The sequence below is a fragment of the Oryza glaberrima genome, chromosome 12, assembly GCF_000147395.1.
Source record: "Oryza glaberrima chromosome 12, OglaRS2, whole genome shotgun sequence".
NCBI classification, from domain to species: domain Eukaryota; kingdom Viridiplantae; phylum Streptophyta; class Magnoliopsida; order Poales; family Poaceae; genus Oryza; species Oryza glaberrima.
The window spans coordinates 3,719,598-3,738,198 of record NC_068337.1 but is presented as its reverse complement, the minus strand read 5'-3'; the positions used below and the strand labels follow the sequence as shown (position 1 = coordinate 3,738,198).

The window sequence follows — 18,601 nt, the reverse complement described above, 5'->3', positions numbered from 1 at the left end:
AAGGGAAAAAAAATATCTCTCTCTTTTTCTTTTTTTGGGGTTCTTTTTGGGAAATCTGTAGCTTGTAAATGGTGATAGGAAGAGATCTGAGCTTGCAGGAACATGAGAAATTAATTTAAAAGGCAATTAAATTAGAAATTAGGAGTCCAATTCGAGCAAATTTTGTTGATGATTTGCGGTTTCTTGCTCTTGTTGATTTGTAATTAATTAATTGTACATGAAACTGAACTGCTTGTATGATGAGTAATTATAGCAGATTAATTGATTGCACATGGAACTGCTTGTTGTTCGATGACTCTTTTCTTTTTAGTTTATGGTTTCAGGAGATTAGTTGCATATTAAGATAATGGTAATAGAGATTTGTTTTTTTGGGAGGTGATGATGATTTGATTTGGGGGGACAAACAATGCATTGCGTGTCATGCTGCAGCTATCCGGCGACCAATGTGAGGGACACATGTGGCGTCCATGTGGGATTATGCTTCTCCATTTTAACATCATCATCCGTTTGCGTGCATGCGATGGTCAGGGTACAGTACTGATCGATGATGCCGGCTTCGTCCTAAGTTTCGTCAGCGTCCTGTAGTAGAGTCGTGTTTAGTTCCAGAGCTAAAATTTTTTTAAGTATAGAAACGCACATTTAAAATATTAAATGTAGACTAATAACAAAATAATTAAAACGCACATTATCAAATCATGATGTAACTAGGCTCAAATAATTCGTCTCGCAATTTACATATAAACTGTGCAATTGGTTTTTTTTCATCCACATTTAATGCTCCATGTATATGTCCAAACATTTGATGTGACGGAATTTTTGGAAGTTTAAAAAAAACTAAACACAGCCTATATCACAATAACCTTGGCTGGTAGTATATGAGATAAAAAAATCCCTCCGTATTTGATGATAAATAAAGTCATAACAAAATAAATGATAATTATATAATTTTTTTAAATAAGACAAATGTTCAAATGTGGTAAAAAAATTAACGGCGTCATACATTAAAATACGATAGAGTACTTAAATACTACCTCTATTTCATAATAATTATTACATGATAACTAAAAAGAGATATTCCAAATTGATCATCATATAAGATTAGTTCCATCGATTGATATGTACTGCATCATTGCATTTATGTATGCAAATTGAGTTTGCATGCATGCATGCAGGCATTTGGGATAGTAAGCCTCTTGTTTCTTGCATAGGAGAGTTTCAAGGAATTAAATTTAAAAATATACTATTCATTTAATTTTTTTTCTCAGAAATATTTGGGATGCAAAATTTTTTACAGAAATATACCATCGGTCTCGCACAACCGTTACGTAAAAGTGACGTGGAAATAACGTCACGGGCAGTATCGCGTGAGACCGTGCGGCAGCGGAGCGCTCTTGCTCATGCAATGATCGATACCGGTTCAATGCCGATTTAATTAGCGATTAATTATCCTGAAATTAATCACTAATTAGGATAATTAATCATTAATTATTATTAGTTAATTATTAATTAAGTAATTAATCACTAATCAAATGGAGCCGTTGGATAGTGTCGCTGTTTGATTTTGCGAGACCATTCAGTCCCGCTCTTCCATTCCACGAGACCGCGGTCTTGCATTTTCCTTGTGCGATACCGCCCACGACGTCACGCCCACGCCATTTTCGCGTAATGATTGTGCGAGATCGACAGTATATTTCTGTAAACATTTTGCATCTCGAATATTCCTGAGAAAAAAGAATGAACAGTATATTTTTAAATTTAATTCGAATTTCAAGGTACGTTTCTTGATTTTTTTTTTCTCCCACCACATACTTACATTAAATGAAATATAAGGAAGTTAATGATTCCTCGGCCTTGGTGAAAATACTTACATGATTATCAATATGAATATTAGAGGGAGTATATGTATTTATAGGTTATTTAGTAAAGATTAAAATTAAGGAAAAATAATTTCGTTCCAATTTATTCGATTTCTTCTCCAAACATCCACTCCCTCCATCGTAATGGCTAAAAATATCTAGATTCACATGCATTGAAATTTGTGTTCCAAGGATGCGTATAAAATTTGAATCCTACACATGCTTATATTTAGAGGGACAGATAGAGTAAGAAAAAAATGTATTTCGCTCAATTATTAATTTCATTATATCTCCTTGGTGAGCATAGGGGTTGTTCAGATTATAGCCAAAATAAACCTTATCAAACTTTGACAATTTGACAATATTGACAAGTTTTGACAAGATTTTTTATGTATCTAAAATATGGTAAAAAAATTTAAATGGATGCACATCTTTGATAACTTTATTAAAAATTGGTATGGATTAAAATGGCATAATCTGAAGTTCTGAACAACCTAAAGAGAAATTTTAGGATTTATACGGTAAACACTCAAATATATAAAATGCCATAGGTAAACTTGAGTCACTCTTTTTTCTCTAAACAAAATCCATGGTGCTTATTGTAACCAGCTCACACAGCAGCACAGGGCAGCAGTAGAAGAGTAGTAGGGCACACAAAAAACACAAGAGAAACATTTTTCACGAGGCCCCGTCGTGTTGTAGCCCAGGTCCAAGTGACGAACAGTGACAACTTTGTCCACAATCTCTCACCGTGGCAAAACCAAATCTGACATTATTATCTTTTTAACCAACGTTTGATCACTCGTTTTATTCAAAAATTTTATATAAATATAAAAATACTTATGTCATGCTTAAAAAACATTTGATGATAAATCAAGTCACAATAAAATAAATTATAATTATATAAACTTTTTAAATAAGATAAAAGGTCAAATGTTTATAAAAAATCAACGGTGCCATACATTATAATAGTCACTGTCTCAGTGCCCTAGTGCACAAGTCTGAAAGCGTTGCTCCCGTAGTCCAGTAGTTGGCCGGCGAGGGGGCATGAAGAGGCGCCACCTCACCAACAACTCCAGCTCCAAATCCTCCTCGATTCGACGCGTTGACGCACACATATATGGCTGTGGTTAGATGAGGTTGTAAAATTTTGATGTACCACATCAAATATACGAATACATATTTAAAGTATTAAATATAGTCTAATAACAAAATAAATTATAGACTCCGCATGTAAAACACAAGATGAATTTATTAAGTTTAATTAATCTATCATTTGCAAATGTTTATTGTAGCACCACATTATCAAATCATGACACCATCAGAATTAAAAGATTTGTCTTGCAATTTACACATAATATGTGTAATTTGTTTCTTTCGTTTATATGTAATACACCATGCATTGGTCGAATATCTCCGTTTCTCACAGCGTTCCTCCATTCGCATCGCATCAAATGCTCAATAATAAGTTCAGTACCAACACCAACTGTCGGCAGCGGCAGCAGCATATCACTATAGCACCACCAACTACTGGAGTTCTGTTTACGAGTATTAGCTTCAGTTCTTGGCAACAAAACCATGTGAACTTCATGGTCAACTTGGTGTGAGCAAGATGAACTAACTAGTCTAGTACAAGATAGACAAAAGTAACTTGATGACAATGTCTTGAAATTCTCTTTCTTTATAATACTGTAGTTGTTAGCCTTTTCTGTTTCTTTCTTTACTGCATATACATTTACAGGGCAGGCTGTCCCTTGTCAACAGCATGTGTTTCATCATATCTACAACCAGAACCAATTTTCCCCTCTCCTCTCTCTACAATCTACAGACAGAAATCAACAAATTCCCGGCCAAAGATTGCTTCTGTACGGTGGTGGTGGCTACCTACAGATCATTACAGAGTGTACAAAATTGCATGTTTCCTCGTCGTCGTATGTGTGTGAATCATACAAGGCCTACATCATCCCATCTTGCTGGCACATACATTCAGGCATTGGGAAGGTGTATATGGAATCATTGGGTTTCCTCAATGCAGTACCCCTCATGTCACTATGGTGTAGTATATCCTGCATGTGGCGCTTGAACCGATTCCATCTGCAGTAGTAGAAAAGAGGTGTTTCAGTTTGGTCCTAAACCAATTTTATGACATTGCAAAGCTCTTAAGCTAGTGAGATTATTAAATAATATGTGTGCGTCTGTGTGTGAAAGTCTGACTAAGAAGTTGTTGTAATTAGTTTGCAAGACAATGAGGAAGTTAGGCTAAGGTCAACTCAAATACATTGTTGGAAAGGAAACACCGACCGTCTTCGGTCAACAGATATATTGTCTAAAAGCAGTTTTAATTGTGTAGAAGAGTATCTTTCTAGCAGACTGTCAAAATGAAAGCTGATTTTGCAAGATTTGTGACAGCCATGACATTTCTACTTTCATTGATCACTAAAACATATTGCCTGCTAGGTTAATGGGTTATTATTGTGATGATGCAAATTGAAGATCCAAGCTGACCTGATATTCGGATCATCGAAAGATAAGACCAGCTTCCGTTTGTCTGGCTTTATTGTCTTTGCATTCCCGCCAAACAGGTAGCGCCTGTGCCCCATCAGAAAGTGAGGGAAGTTCCCACCTTGAGTTGTCACAAAGACTTCACTCGGAAGACAGACCGAGTAATCTAATGCCGCTAATCGAGATGAGTGCCCCTGTGGAATACAGAGAACAATAGGTTGGTGAATTGGAGATAATCCAATTGATGTCATTCACTTAAACAAATGCTTCTAGCATTAAACACAACAAACCCAAATGTTAAAATGGTGAGTAGCTTCATGAGTGCCTATACAATCAAAATTCTGAAGAGAAAACAGAGTTCCTGGGGGCTAACAATACCTCAAACTCCGCAAGCTCTTCAGGCAAAGCAAGAGTATCCTTTGTTGCCAAAAGAGGGAACATCTGTCGAAGCGGTGCCATGTATTTTTCAGCATTGTATATTTTACCAGAAGCAACATAGAGGGAGGTGGTATTGTCAAATCCCATGCCCCGTAGCATCATACCAACCTGCACAAGTGCATTCAGTTGCACATTATCTTTAGTTCTTTAAAAAAAGGCATTTCACTTGATGGTAATTAAATTACACATGGTGGTAATAACCTGAGGTTTCAACAACTAAGCACACTTACATAATTCAGTATGAATAAAAAATAAAAAGGAGATGCGGCACATATTAAATAGTCTAAGATAATGGTGTGCGATGCAAGCTTCAGTGCACATGTGCAACTGTGTCAGTCACATGAGATGGTCTCCTAAACTGCTAAAAGGCCAAACCTAGACTCAACAATTTTTAACATTATGCAATAAATGAGAAGTGAAGAATGGAAAGGAAAAGCTAACCTCTAGAGGAGTAAGAGGACATTTTCCATCTCTTCTGTTTGCCTCAGGATTGATCACTCGACCATGCCGATGAAACTTTCCTCTCCAGCTTCTTTCGCGAGCATTTTCCATTTCAGTTTTCTCCTTCAAGCCACCATCATATGTACAGCATGAAAAAGCTACCATATCCTAAACAATACAGTAGTACACAAAAGGTTAGTTGCATGAATGAAAACATGCAATTGGTAACTCACAGGAGAGAGCATATCAAAACCTCTTCGAAGCGAAGATGTACTGATACAAACTTCCCACCAGTCAAAGTACTCCTTTTTACCATCCTTTCAACCATATCCTCTGCAAGAACTCTTATTGGCCCAGCAAATCTCAACGCTTGGTAGTTAACAAAACATCTCAAGGCCTGGAGATTTGATGGAACTGATTGTGCCAGTCTATTTGAGAATGGGGCAATTCGCACAGCCCTGAATGGAATAGAAAATAAAATGAAACAATGTTCAATCAAATTCTCTCTATCATGGGTGGTGAGTGTTTACCATACCCTAACTCCAGCAATTCCGGAAGCACCTTCTGCATATAGTGATTTGGAGATGAATAGGCCTTAGTTCTCATATTTGGTATGCTGCTGATATTATGATCGAAGCGCGTCAAAACATCTACAGGTAATTCCTTCACAACTCTAACATGTTGTTTGAGTGTCTCAATAAAATGGTCTTCGTCAAAGATGTCACCAAATTTGCTGAAAAATAGTAGAACAGGTCAACACAACAGCAACCTGAAACTGCTTACTACTTTGCTAGAACAACAATATATAGAACTGCATAAATGGAAAGTAAAATAGCATATATGAGAAACTGCAAATGCGACTATAGACAGATGGCAAATTTGCATTCCATCAAGTGTTATTCGAATGCGATTTGTCTTGTCAAATAACATGTGCTTCAATCTTACACTGGAAAACAAAAACTTGTTGGAAGAAAGGAATATAAAAGAAAAGAAGTACTGAGCGCTTCTTGAGTTGGGATGTCAAATAAAATCGGTATATCTAAACAATAATGAACTTTGTGCACACAAGAAAATTTCCCAAGGATTGACATGTGCTTGCAATTCAAAGTGAAAACAACTACAGACAGGCATTATTCATAATAAGAAACAAAGCAATGAAAAAAATAGATAGTTACCTATGATCACGCCAAACACTATTAAAATGAAATGCTGGGATCACAAGAGTTGCATTAAGCAAACTTGCCACAGCAACTGCATCACAGATCTGCATTGGAAAATATGTGTTAATAATTACTTAGCATATGTGAAAGATTCCAAGAAGTTCAGAAATGTCAGATCATCTGTGTCACAGCTAAGAGTTAATGGTAGAGAACACAGCATTGTTGTCAAACTTTTTGGATGAATAGAAATATGTTAGGAACAATAAATCAGATAGTATATAACCTGCTGAAAAAATAAAACTATGTATAACACACTGGATAGATCATAGATGTCCTACAGGACTTCCAAGATAGCTACCCCAGACGTGTTTGGACAGGTTCTAGCCAACAGATATTAAGTAGCTTGTTTGGAGCATCCAAAGCCAGAAACATTTAGAAGATTCTGAGTCTCAAATGAAATCAGTTTTCCAGGACAAACCCAAGTCTAGTGACAACCCCACTTCTTCAACACAAAGTTGCTGAAGATGCCGTCTCAGTTGAGTGACACCTTGTGGCAATAATGTGACTACCCAACTAGATTTAGTGGTGCTTAAAAAGGTGCATATGGCACTAGACTTTTAAATAAGATACTGATAATCGTATATCTAGTTATCTACTCAGAGGCATGATCATATATGAGTACTTTTTTTTTAATAAACAGAACAGATGATCCTAGAACTCACCGAAAGACGCTGTTGATTCAGACCACCATTCGCTTCGATCATGAGATAACCATTTGAAGGTGGCAACTCTGCAAAGTGAACAAGACATTGTTAGTAAAATTCTCCCTTTTCAGTGCTTATGATTATGGGGCACAAGACCTAGAAAAAGGTAGTTTTCAACAAAGTGGAACCTGGTCGAATCAGCTTCCTGTTGACACAAGGCATCCATAGCTCCCCAGGATTCTGATAGTGCGATGTCATCAACTGCACGATGCCAATGCAAACAAATATTACCATATATTAGTACTACATGATAATGGATAGGACCAGGAATCTGTCTGAAATGTAAAAGTTGGTTCTTACGAAGAACAAAAGTAGGATGGTTTAGTGACCCAATTTTGGAGCATCCTAAGAATGGTTTTGCAGTAACTATGAATGCACATATTCACCGGTCGAATTAAAATCATGGACTAAATGCTCATCAAGCATAATGCTGTCACCCAAAAGTACAAAAGTACTACATCTAATCATGAGCAAGCAAAGCAGAATGAAGCGTCCGTACAGTAAAATCATAATGCGCAAGGCATGTGAGATCACTAAAATCCATCGTCTGTAACCAGAAAAGGGGAAAGAAACAAAGAACGGCACAAAGGAATCAAGAACTGAACTTGTTTCTTCTCTTTTCTGAAGAATCGCATCAAGAAGTGCACATCTCACGAAACAAGAACAGATTGCGCATCTTTCCCGTGATGAATCGGAGCAAAATAAACGAAATGGTCCCGAAATTATCTTCTGATTCATTATTCCATCGCGTTACAACGCACAAAGAAGCAAGAACACAAAAATCAAAAGACAAGAAAGAAATGTTTCTCAGAAGAAACAATCAAGAATCGCGAGAACCCAAAATCAAAGGCAAGAAACAATCAAGAATCGCAAGAACTAGTTGGGCTGCTCTGCTCGCTCACCATGCTGCGACGCCAAGAAGTGGAGGACAGCGACGAGGCGGCGGCGGAGGCGGAGCTGGCGTCGTCGCGGATGTCCGGCCAGAGCCGCTCGAACACGAGGTGGCTTCGGTACACCGACCCAGGCTGCGCCGCCGCCGCTGCCGCGGCGCGCCGCCTCCGGAGCGAGGCCACCGTCATCACCCCCACCTCTCGCCCCACCTCCACGCGCCCTCCGACACCACCGACTCCCGCAAGCACGAACACGAGCAGCCCCGCCACGTACGCCAGCGCGAGCAGCAGCAGCAGCACGGCCGCGGCGCGCCTCCGCCCACCACCGCCGCCGCGCCCCGGGCGCCGCGCTGCTGCCGCCGCCTTCGCGCCGCAGCCAACGCCACCCCCACGCGCGTACAGCGCCACCGACATCGCGTCAGCTCGGCGCGCGAGGCTGTCGCGGGAACATGCGATGCGCGCGCCGGGAAGGGGAAGGGGAGGGGAGGTCGGGGTGGTTCGCCGCGGCGGCGGCGAGCTCCCGTGTGGAGGAAAGGGGAGACTGCGTGTAACCGGCGGAAGATGTGGGGGCAAGTGGCTATTATAACGTGGATTTTTTGTGTTGACAAAATAAGTAGCAAAAGGTAGTAACGCGTTCACAAAATTTGGAAAAATTTTGCGAATCGAAAAGATTTCGGCTGTGTTTAGTTGAAATTGCGCCAAAATTAAAAGTTTGGTTGAAATTGTAACGATGTGATGGAAAAGTTAGAAGTTTGTGTGTGTAGAAAAATTTTGATGTGATGAAAAATTTGAAAGTTTGAAGAAAATCTTTGGATCTAAACGCAGCCTTCAACCCTTGTTTATTTGGAAGGATGGTTGAAAAATAATAAGCTGGAAAGTAAATTCAGTATGGTGATAAATTAATGATTTACTCTCCGTCCAGATTCGTAGTATTAAGAAATGTTTCATCCGTCTAAAATCTCTTACTATATTTTAGAAATAAGAGAGCAGCTTCGTGAAAATGGTTGGCTGGTCAGCGCAACCGAACGAGTTTCGTATAACTTTTTATTTTTATATTAATCGAGTTTATTTTTTATAGTCATATTTAAATGCTTAATATTTAAGCATGTTGCCACTGCCTGCACAAATACCACCATGGAAATGCATATTCATGTATCCAATCTGTTGGAGTCAAAAATCGGTCGACACATAATCGCCTAACTGCTATCTCCGTCTTAAAATATAAGTATTTTTAGCTATAAATCTGGACAACTATATGCCTAAATTTATAGCCAAAAGTTATTATATGCTATTATATTTTGAGATGCAGATAGTATGATGTAATTAATGGAGTACTAGTAAGAAACTATTTTTTCTTGTTTATTTCCTCTTTAAGAAACTGCCTACCTACTACCGGCTAAGTACTTATCCCATGATGCAATAAATGTTAGGCCATGACAAATCAAGTTATACCCATCACTTTGTTTTCTCAAACTTGGTAAACTTGTAATAACACACCATATACATAGCATCTCAAGATGGGACTCTCTAAATACACCATAATTCCGATACAAATCCTAAAGCTACAACTAATTCTATTTTTGTTTTAATTATAGAAACTGTATAGTATCTTAAAAGAAAATGATCTGAAGATTGGACACAAAGTTACATCCAGAGATTACTGGCACAGGAAATCCAAACAACATATTACTAGGAGTTTCTTTTTTTATTCTTTTTGGAGACTTGTGTTGGACTCGGATGATGCGACTTTCAACGGTCTACGGAAGACCCGTGTGGTGTTTAGCCTTCAGACTGTCAAAATCGATCCTATTGTCGCCTTACCGGGGAGTGGAGGGAGCACTAAAGGCACCTACAACGGTGTTTATTACTATTTCCATGCAAGTAAATTTGATGACATGGAAGAAAGAGAAATGAGTATGGTTGTTACGCATGACAACAGCTCAGAGTCGACTCTTAGCATTTATTAGAGCAAATTTGGTTGCATGGTGGTGAAAGAAAGAAAAAAAAAGTAAGAAAAAATATTTTGATACATTAATGATTAGAGATCATATTGTCTCTAACTACAACTGTTGTAGGATGCTAGTCTCTAGATAACGTAGAGCTTATATCTGACCCTACTTTTGTACATGCCCTAATTAAGCTATCTGCTGCTGCTAACCATCTTCCTTAATTAATAGTGTCATCATAGCAAAATATCAAATTAAGATGCTGCAATCACCATCCATGGCGCATCCATGGCGATTGAAAACTACAGCATGTTAATTAGAATGCCACGTGGATGGCCTATGATTTGGGAGTTCATCTGGGCTTTTTCTCCAGGAACTGAAATTCTCATATTGCAATTGGTAAGAATCTGGTTCCAGTTTTATTTATTCATTTTTCGATTCTTTAGGCAACGAGTCTCACAACCTGAAATAAGAATAGTATGTACTAATTGAAAAGGGTTAATAGCTAGAGTAGTTGAAATTCTCATGGGTTCCCCGAACTGGCTCGATGTGATACAAAAGTTTTAAGGGGGAAAAAAGTTGCTGGATGGGAAGGCTTAGAGCAGGTACAATAGCAGGCTATAAGCCAGCTGCAAACATATTTTAAGGAGATAAATAAAGAGAGAGAAGAGTAGCGGGCTACAGATTTGTAGCTAGTTGTAGCACGGACTTCAAGACGCATTGTGTGTATAACAGGTGGGACCAGATATTAATAGTGTAGTATGTAACTATTGTATGAATGAGCTATTAGATTAGCTATAAATAAATTAGAGTTAGTAGTTGGCCATACTATTAAACTTGCTCTTAGGCCGTGTTCTTTTCGGCCATTGGGTTTGGATGATTAGCTACACATAAAACGAGAAACACGAAAGTATATAATTAATTAAGTATAAATTATTGAAATTTAAAAAATAAATTTATTTGATTTTTAAAGCATTTTTATATAGAAAATGTTATAGTTTAAAAAGCGTGCTAACGGAAAATGAGGAATAGTGAAGCTCAACTAGTTGTTTAGAGCGCGGCCTTAGGCCCCCATCGTTTGGCCAAATACATATAATACATCATTCGACGTATTAGCTATAATAATAATAATTTATAGATAAGATTTTTATATATATGTTCTTGGTGATTTAAATGCCAATGCGGAAAAATAAATTTTGATGAAAAAACTTCAAAATTAAATTTTAAAATTCAAATTTTGATAGCGGCTGATGCTGAATGAAGGAAACGATGGGAGCCTTATACATTCTCCGACTGAACTATGGAAGCCAAGAGGTAAAAGATGTTATATTGCACTGAACTACTATAAACAATTAAACTTATGAACGGATGACGGATTACCTGATTTTGTGATAATATTTAAGGGTAACAACAAATGAATTACTACCTTCATCGCTAAATATATAACGTGAACTAACCAACGTCATTAAAAAAAGAACAAAGGGAGTAATTGTTATAATGTTACTCGCTCCGTCCTAAAATATAGTAACCTAAAATTGGATGAGACATATCATAATACTATTACCTTAAAAGAATATTCTAGAGATGAATTTGGACAAGTCCTTGTCCAGATTCGTAATACTAGAATTTATCTCATCCGATTATAGATTATTATATTTGGGATGGAAGTAAAAAAATACTAGTAACTAAGTATTCCATGAAATCTATATAGAGTAAGGATTTAAAAAAAATCACATTATTTATAAGCTTAGAAAACATGCCATGGATAATCTTCAACCGTTCATAAACATTCAAACAGGGATTAACGTTATTTATTCATGAAGTACTCGACATTGACGATAACCCAACTAGTACATATTATACTTGTCGATCTTGAACTTGTGAATGTGTACAAAGAAAGTGGCACCCACCCTAGCTTTGAAGGGGAAGAAGAGAAGGAAAAAAGAAGACGTTTGCCATGAATACCCGTGCATAGTCCTCTCGGGCGAAGAGGCAACCGTTGCTCGAAAAGCCTGTCAGTGGCTGGCACTGCAGTGCACCGGTACAGACAACAATTCAAAGCTCTGGTTGCTTTGCTTTGCTTGGTTGATGCCATCAACTACTCTTCTCCACATAATCTCATCAATGGCAGCTGCACACGAGAACGGCAACTATTACAGAAGAGTGTTATTGTAGCAACAATGGAAATTCGTATTGCGTAGAAATAGCAAAAGGGGTTGGTTGTTTCTGCACATTCAAGGCACAGATTATTCTGTACTGATACAGCTGGGGACAGACAAAATAGAAGTACTGCCATAACAATCCAGTTCCAGCTTAGCAAATTTCTATGCCATAACAGCTGCCGATTTTCAGGCATGGAAATTGGCAGAAGCATTTTCATGCTGCAAACTAGATTACCAATACCTAGTTTCACAACTTTGTGGCCTTCAGATGCTCTTTCAGTGAAAACACATCTCTGGCCAGTAATCAACCATTTTCATTCCATCATTTTCCATCCCAGGTCCATGTAACCCTTCCAAACAAAAATGATATTACGGAGACTTGTACATAAGAATCATGTGTGCATGTGCCATTCATTTGATCATGGATCAGAATACTACATGATCTGGAAAATATCACAACTCCAATTTGAAGGTGCAGGAGAAAGAAAACGATTAAATGACAGAAAACTAGAATATAAAAGCTCAAGGGCTTGGATAAATTGCATAAAGGTTCAACCATAGCAGTATAATGGATTCCAAGGTTGCAGCCACGTGGACGAGCAGCCATACAATTTAAGCAAAAGTAGGATAACTTGATCTGTTCAACTAGCCGCAGTAAACCTAGCCTAGATTAATTTGTTGCTGTTACTTCACGAATCCAAGTTCAGTGTAGCATCTGCTTTAGCCTCAATGTCATTCTTGCTCCTGACCAGGCATCTCTTCTTTGTTTCCTCATCCAGGTAGCCCAAGTCTTCGGCGACTGCAATATGCGCATATAGCAACTCCTCGAGTTCATCAACAGGAGCATCCTTCTTACCTTTGCCACCTTTGATCTGCTGGAACTCTTCCTTCCCGTGGCTTTTGGCGGTGAAATGCTCGTGGATTCTCATCGCCTCCTGAAATCCAGATATCGTTGGAAGAAACTTCACTAGGAACACGCTCTGATTGGCTGGTCTGCCATGGCTAATCTTTGCCTTGTCACATATAACCCCAATTTCTGGATACAGAAGAAAATGTCAACTTAAGGGACAGTAAGAATAACAGAAAGCATGAGGGCATTTTCAAAACTCAACATTATATTTTGTGCCAGAAACTGCAGATATACAACACCAAGCATTCCTCTTATCCAAAAGTACTAACAGATTATATCTACAAGGGAAAAGAAGTTACATGATTTCACACTGTATCAGCTGATCTTATAAAAAATTCTAACAGATTATAGCCATAAATGAAGATGCATACTAGTTCAAGGAAGCGTGCGACCAAAAAAATGGTTTGTTCGAGCTAGATAGCCACGATCCTTAGGTTGCATATCTCCAGGGACAAACAAATAAATGGGGGACTGATAGAATGCAAATTATATTGGGACTAAATGAATTACTAACCTGTCAGCACACCTTCAATTTCTTCTTTCGACACAATCTTTGCATCGGTAGCCTTTGCCTTGGTTGCAATGGAGCTGTTATGTATTATGACAACTGGTGGCCACAACATGAGATCATCCTTCATGGCATTTACTTCCTCATCTGGCATGGAATGATAGGTTTTGGTAGTGTCAGGAGCAACATGCCAATTCCATCCCATCATAACACAGAGTGCCTTGTGAAACCCCAAATGTTTTGTCTTCAGACCCATTTTGCATGTATCATAAGCATGTGATATCAAGGCATCGATGTCCGGAAACTTCCTTGGGACACTGTTATGCGAAAGAAGGGAACAAAAAAGAAAACAAATAAACAAAGCAGTTCTTCAGGTTAGACATCCAATGTAAATGTTCAATGAAATGAGAATTGTACGACACAAGAAATATGGTATCCATTATGCTTTTGAGTGCAGTATGATGTATGACAAATTGTAATGAATTCAGAAGGGTTTATGCAGAACATGGCTGTGGCTTCTGTGCAGCAGACGAAAACATAGTGGAAAAGAAAAGAGTATATAAGAAATAGCAATGCAAATATTCCAAATATTTAGTATCCCTAAACAAAATAAATGGTTAGGAACAGCAAAAACATCAGCCAAACAAATTGTTGCAACTAAGATGGTAAAGGTGGAAAACTATACAGAATTGAAGATACTTTACCTTCAGCTATCTCAAGAAATGAAATGCAGTACTGTTGATTCATGCACCCAGCAAAAACAAACTGTTGCTTCATGCAATAAATTTTAATAGAAGTCTAAAGCTTAAAATAAAACAAAAAAGGATGACACATAACAAACTCCAAGAAAGCAAAGATCAACGATATCTGATTTGAACAAGAAAAATAAACCAAGTGTTTAAGGTTTGTTGTATGCTTAGCAACCAGAAGAGTAATAAAACAAAGTTGAAATAAAGCTAAAAGTAAAAAAATAAACATTAAGTCACTTAGCTGACAAACTTCTATAGTAATTGGTACTTCAATAAAAAGTAATATTCAATATAGAGATTCCAATTTAATTAGGACTAGGAAGATATCAAGGCATAAATAATGGCAGTTTCTGATACCTACCAAAGGCTACAGATATGAAATGAAATCCCAATCATTATGAAGCTTATCAGTGCTATACTAATGCTCATATTGTAAACAGTAGGAATTGACTAATGCAAATGCAAAAGTGAATTTTCAAGCATAAATTACTCACCAGGATGGAAAGAGCAAAATAGAAGATAACAAAATATGCAGCGTGTACTGTGTACCCGAAATACCCAACATCAAACGCAGCAATTGGTTCAACCTACAGTCTCTACTCTCTAGCCAGAATATAAAAAAGTGACATGCTGTAAAACTGCAAGAGCTGATGCTATTGGTTTGTGTCTTAGTTCGCAAACTAACACATGTTATCCATCAGCCTTAACGACTTGGCAAGCGTTGAATGCCCTTGAAAAAAGACATAACAATTCTGCCTGATTAAGGAAACACAAGTTTTTGTGCCTTCCATGTGTTTGATTATGGTAATCCAAAGAATCATAACAGCAATTTGGTTTGTATGCTCCTGACCTCAACAGGAAACAAACTTGGCTGCCCCAGACCCAGATACTAGCAACCAAAAGCAGCAATCAGTCAACAGAACCATATTTCACTTGTACACTCTTCATGTCATCTTTTCCTGATAAATCCTTGCAATGCATTAGTCCACAGAATGTACATCACTATTGGCTGTGGCATTAGGGAAGATTGTCAAATGGTCAACTCATATAACAGACCATTTCTGCACTGATCAAAATCTTTGGCATCAATCTCTCAGTGCCTGAAGCTGATAAAAAATGCCAACATGCGGTAGTTTATTGCCTGACTCTTGATTGAACCATGAACTGACAATCTTGGCAGTAACTCTACATGAAATTTCCTCAAAATCATCCCGCCACATACTACCCTATCGTCCGATTTCACCCTAACAGTACCATATACAAGAAATAACTTGACCTATAATTAAACTAGAAGGTTAACTTCTATGCACTGTGTGGAGGGCACCTGAAGTTTCTCGTAGAACCATGTGGAAGTCAAGTACCATAAATTCATAATATGATTTAGCTATTGTAACCTAAACTACAAGATCGAGGGCCAGGTAAGATAAACATGACTAGGCAACATCTAGGTCCAAGGTACGATAAAGTTATAGAGTTTTCAAGGAGTCCTCCATTCCAGTCATAGGTGGAACTGTTTAGGTGGTAGAATGTTAGCACAGATGAAGAAATACAAACCTGCCACATACACAGCAAGACAAAGATCCTTTTGCTGCCTCACGATATCTCTTCTGCACGGTCGGGCTCTCATTTAATAGCTTTGTGTACTTAAGAAAGGCCTGGTGAACTTGCTTAGTGAATTCTTCTGAGCCTTCAGGAGGATCTTTCTGCATAGAAATGTCCTCGTCCTCTGGGGCATCCTCATGGCTCATTTCAGGGTCATCATGATTAACTTCTGTCAGCTTGAAACGTTTATTTGGCCTAACAAATCCATCTCCCCCTTGTGTAGATCCAACATGGAATTGAGGAAGAGCAGATCTTAATCTTTTTTTTGCACTTTTTCCTCTTCCTCTTCCATGCATAGGAAATCCCCCAAATAGTGAGTGGCCAGTGGGTCTGGACAGCCTCTGAGATATAGGCTTGTTTTGTGAATGCCCATAGGTTATTGAGTTCGATTGATGATTGTTTTCCTGATCTTCATCAGTCCATCCATCATTGGTGTCATCTCGCAAAGTAATCCTTGAGAAAACATTACGATTGTTTGGCAAATCATATCTTGCATCATATTTGTCTTGGTCATCAACCATATCATAAGGCTCTGCCATTCTCTGAGGTGATAGGTCATATGAATCCACATCATCATCATAACACTCCCGTCCTAGAGGGCTATCATCAGCTTGGTAGTGTTCTGTCACATGATCACGATACATAGCCTTCCGGGGTCTTCCTCTAGAAACCACAGGAGAAACTTCTTGGTCACTAAACTCATGGGTATCATCAAATGAAGAATACCCATGTTGAACTGGGTGTCTTCCATGTTTAAGACGCTCAGTTTCAGGAGAACGTGAGTAGCGCAGATCAGAATTCCTTGTCCTGCGATGACGTGTCAGTGCATCTCCATGGTAAGAGTGCTGCACATCACGCTCCATCCCATCATGCATGCCATGGAAAGTATCCTCATCTTCTGCCATCCTAAGTGGCAGCCTCACTTGGTGGTCAATCCTTTCATCCTTGCGGCCAGTCAAAGATGATGAGCCAAACATGCGCCTGACACTAGGACTTGAAACCTGTGAGCCATTTCCACGTAAGTTCTCTGGTGGAAGATATGCATTTCCCGGATCCCTTCTTCCATATTCCACGGACGCATCTCTTGGAGAATGATTCGAGTGTTTCTGTCTTGTAATGTCCAACAATATCTTGCCATCACGACCACTGTCGTGCTCTAATGGACTTCCTGAGAATCTGTGAGCATGGCCACTTACATGTCCCAGGGTGTCATGAGAAAGCCTGCCAAGTTCCTCCATGGCGTATCCATTGGTTGGCTCATAACTAGGTCCATCATGCACTCTGTAAGGCCGCTCCTTGGCAAGCAAAGATGAGGAAGAACCAGCATACGCAGATGGCGCAAGGTCAGCACCAAGTACACCCTTGCTAGGGTAAAGCCTATCCATTTCTCCATCCCTTTCCAGATGCAGGCTTCTACCAGCATAAAGCCTGTCGATCTCTCTTTCTCTACTCCTCTCAACATATGGATCATCCAAACGGTCACGGTACTGAAACTCGCCGCCGTCAAGCAGCGACCTGCTACTTCCCATACCAAAGTTCTCACCGGCCTTCATCGCCGATCCCCCTGTCAGGAATCCAGTCTCGGCAGGTGGCACTAAGGTGTACAGTGGTGGCGACGCCACTCGCACTGGTGGAGGCGGCGGCGGCAGTGGCAGCGGCGGCGACCTTCTGTCCAGATACAGCGAGCTGGTCCTTCCCATCTCCGTCGAACAAACCCTGAGTGTCATGCCGGGTTCCCCGAAGAACTCGCTGTCCTTGTTACCGCTCCGGCCACCGAAGAACTCGCCGTCCTTCCTCGCAGGACGCAGGGATGAAGGGTGGTCAGGGAGCATGTAGTCCGGCGGCCCGTCATACCTCCCGCGATCATCGCCGCGATACGGCGGTGGCGGCGGCGGCGGCGACCTCCCGCGGGGCGGGTCGCGAGTCCGGTCGTCGTCGCCTCGGCCCCTCGGGCGTCCCGCCGCGTGGCGGTCCCGGTCGCGGTCGCGGTGCGGCGACGGGGTGCGGCGCGGGTGGTAGTCCGGGATGCGGCGGCGGTCACGATACGGCGACGGGGTGCGGCGGATGCGGTGGTCGCGGCCCGGCGACGGGGTGCGGCGGGGGCGGTAGTCGTGGGGGCGGCGGTCGCCGTGCCTAACCCTATCGTCACGGGGGGCGTCCCTGCCCCTGTCATCACGCGGCCGCGCGTCCCGGCGGGCGTGGCCTCCCCTACCTCCACGACCACCCCCTCCTCCTCCTCCTCCTCCACCGCCGCCGCCGCCGCCGCCGCCCCGCCGCATGACGGAGACGCGCGGCGACACAGGGATGGGTGTGGCTGGGTCAGATCTGGGCCCACCCCGCGCTGCTCCGACGCGGGATGCGGGATGGCGGTGGTTTCGATTCGACGGCGACGGCGGCGAGGGGAGTGGGGGGAGGGTGCGTGGGGTTCGGCGGCGGCGGTTGGGATGGCAATTTAGGGTGCAGTGGTGGGCCCTGAAGGGCTTTGGGCTTTCGTTGGGCCAACTTGCGTATGGGTGACACATCGGCCAACAACTGATATACCATCGGCTACGCCAAAAATAGCACGTGCACTAAATAGGAGAGAGGAACATCAAAATTGGCTTCTTCTCTCCTCACATTTCGATCAAACTCATGCTCCCATCCAGAGTTCGGATCAACCTCCCATAGCATTTG

The 18,601-nt window shown here is 40.4% G+C and overlaps 2 protein-coding genes across 2 annotated transcripts; both read right to left on the bottom strand.

Annotated features, from left to right (window-relative positions):
* Nucleotides 1-3,519: 3,519 nt before the first annotated feature.
* On the bottom strand, nucleotides 3,520-8,592 carry LOC127758112 (O-fucosyltransferase 10-like). Its single transcript, XM_052283739.1, has 10 exons — nucleotides 8,064-8,592; nucleotides 7,290-7,362; nucleotides 7,120-7,187; nucleotides 6,413-6,501; nucleotides 5,773-5,970; nucleotides 5,491-5,695; nucleotides 5,238-5,405; nucleotides 4,737-4,904; nucleotides 4,362-4,552; nucleotides 3,520-3,950 (listed from the first exon to the last, which is right to left on the bottom strand). Exons 1-10 carry the CDS (start codon nucleotides 8,463-8,465, stop codon nucleotides 3,812-3,814), a joined length of 1,701 nt encoding a protein of 566 aa, XP_052139699.1. The 5' UTR covers nucleotides 8,466-8,592; the 3' UTR covers nucleotides 3,520-3,811.
* Nucleotides 8,593-12,667: 4,075 nt separating this feature from the next.
* Nucleotides 12,668-18,401, bottom strand: LOC127758111 (uncharacterized). The gene is made up of 3 exons (XM_052283737.1): nucleotides 15,881-18,401; nucleotides 13,584-13,894; nucleotides 12,668-13,195 (listed from the first exon to the last, which is right to left on the bottom strand). The coding sequence occupies exons 1-3, from the start codon at nucleotides 18,205-18,207 to the stop codon at nucleotides 12,849-12,851; spliced, it is 2,985 nt and encodes a 994-aa protein (XP_052139697.1). The 5' UTR covers nucleotides 18,208-18,401; the 3' UTR covers nucleotides 12,668-12,848.
* Between the last annotated feature and the right edge of the window lie 200 nt (nucleotides 18,402-18,601).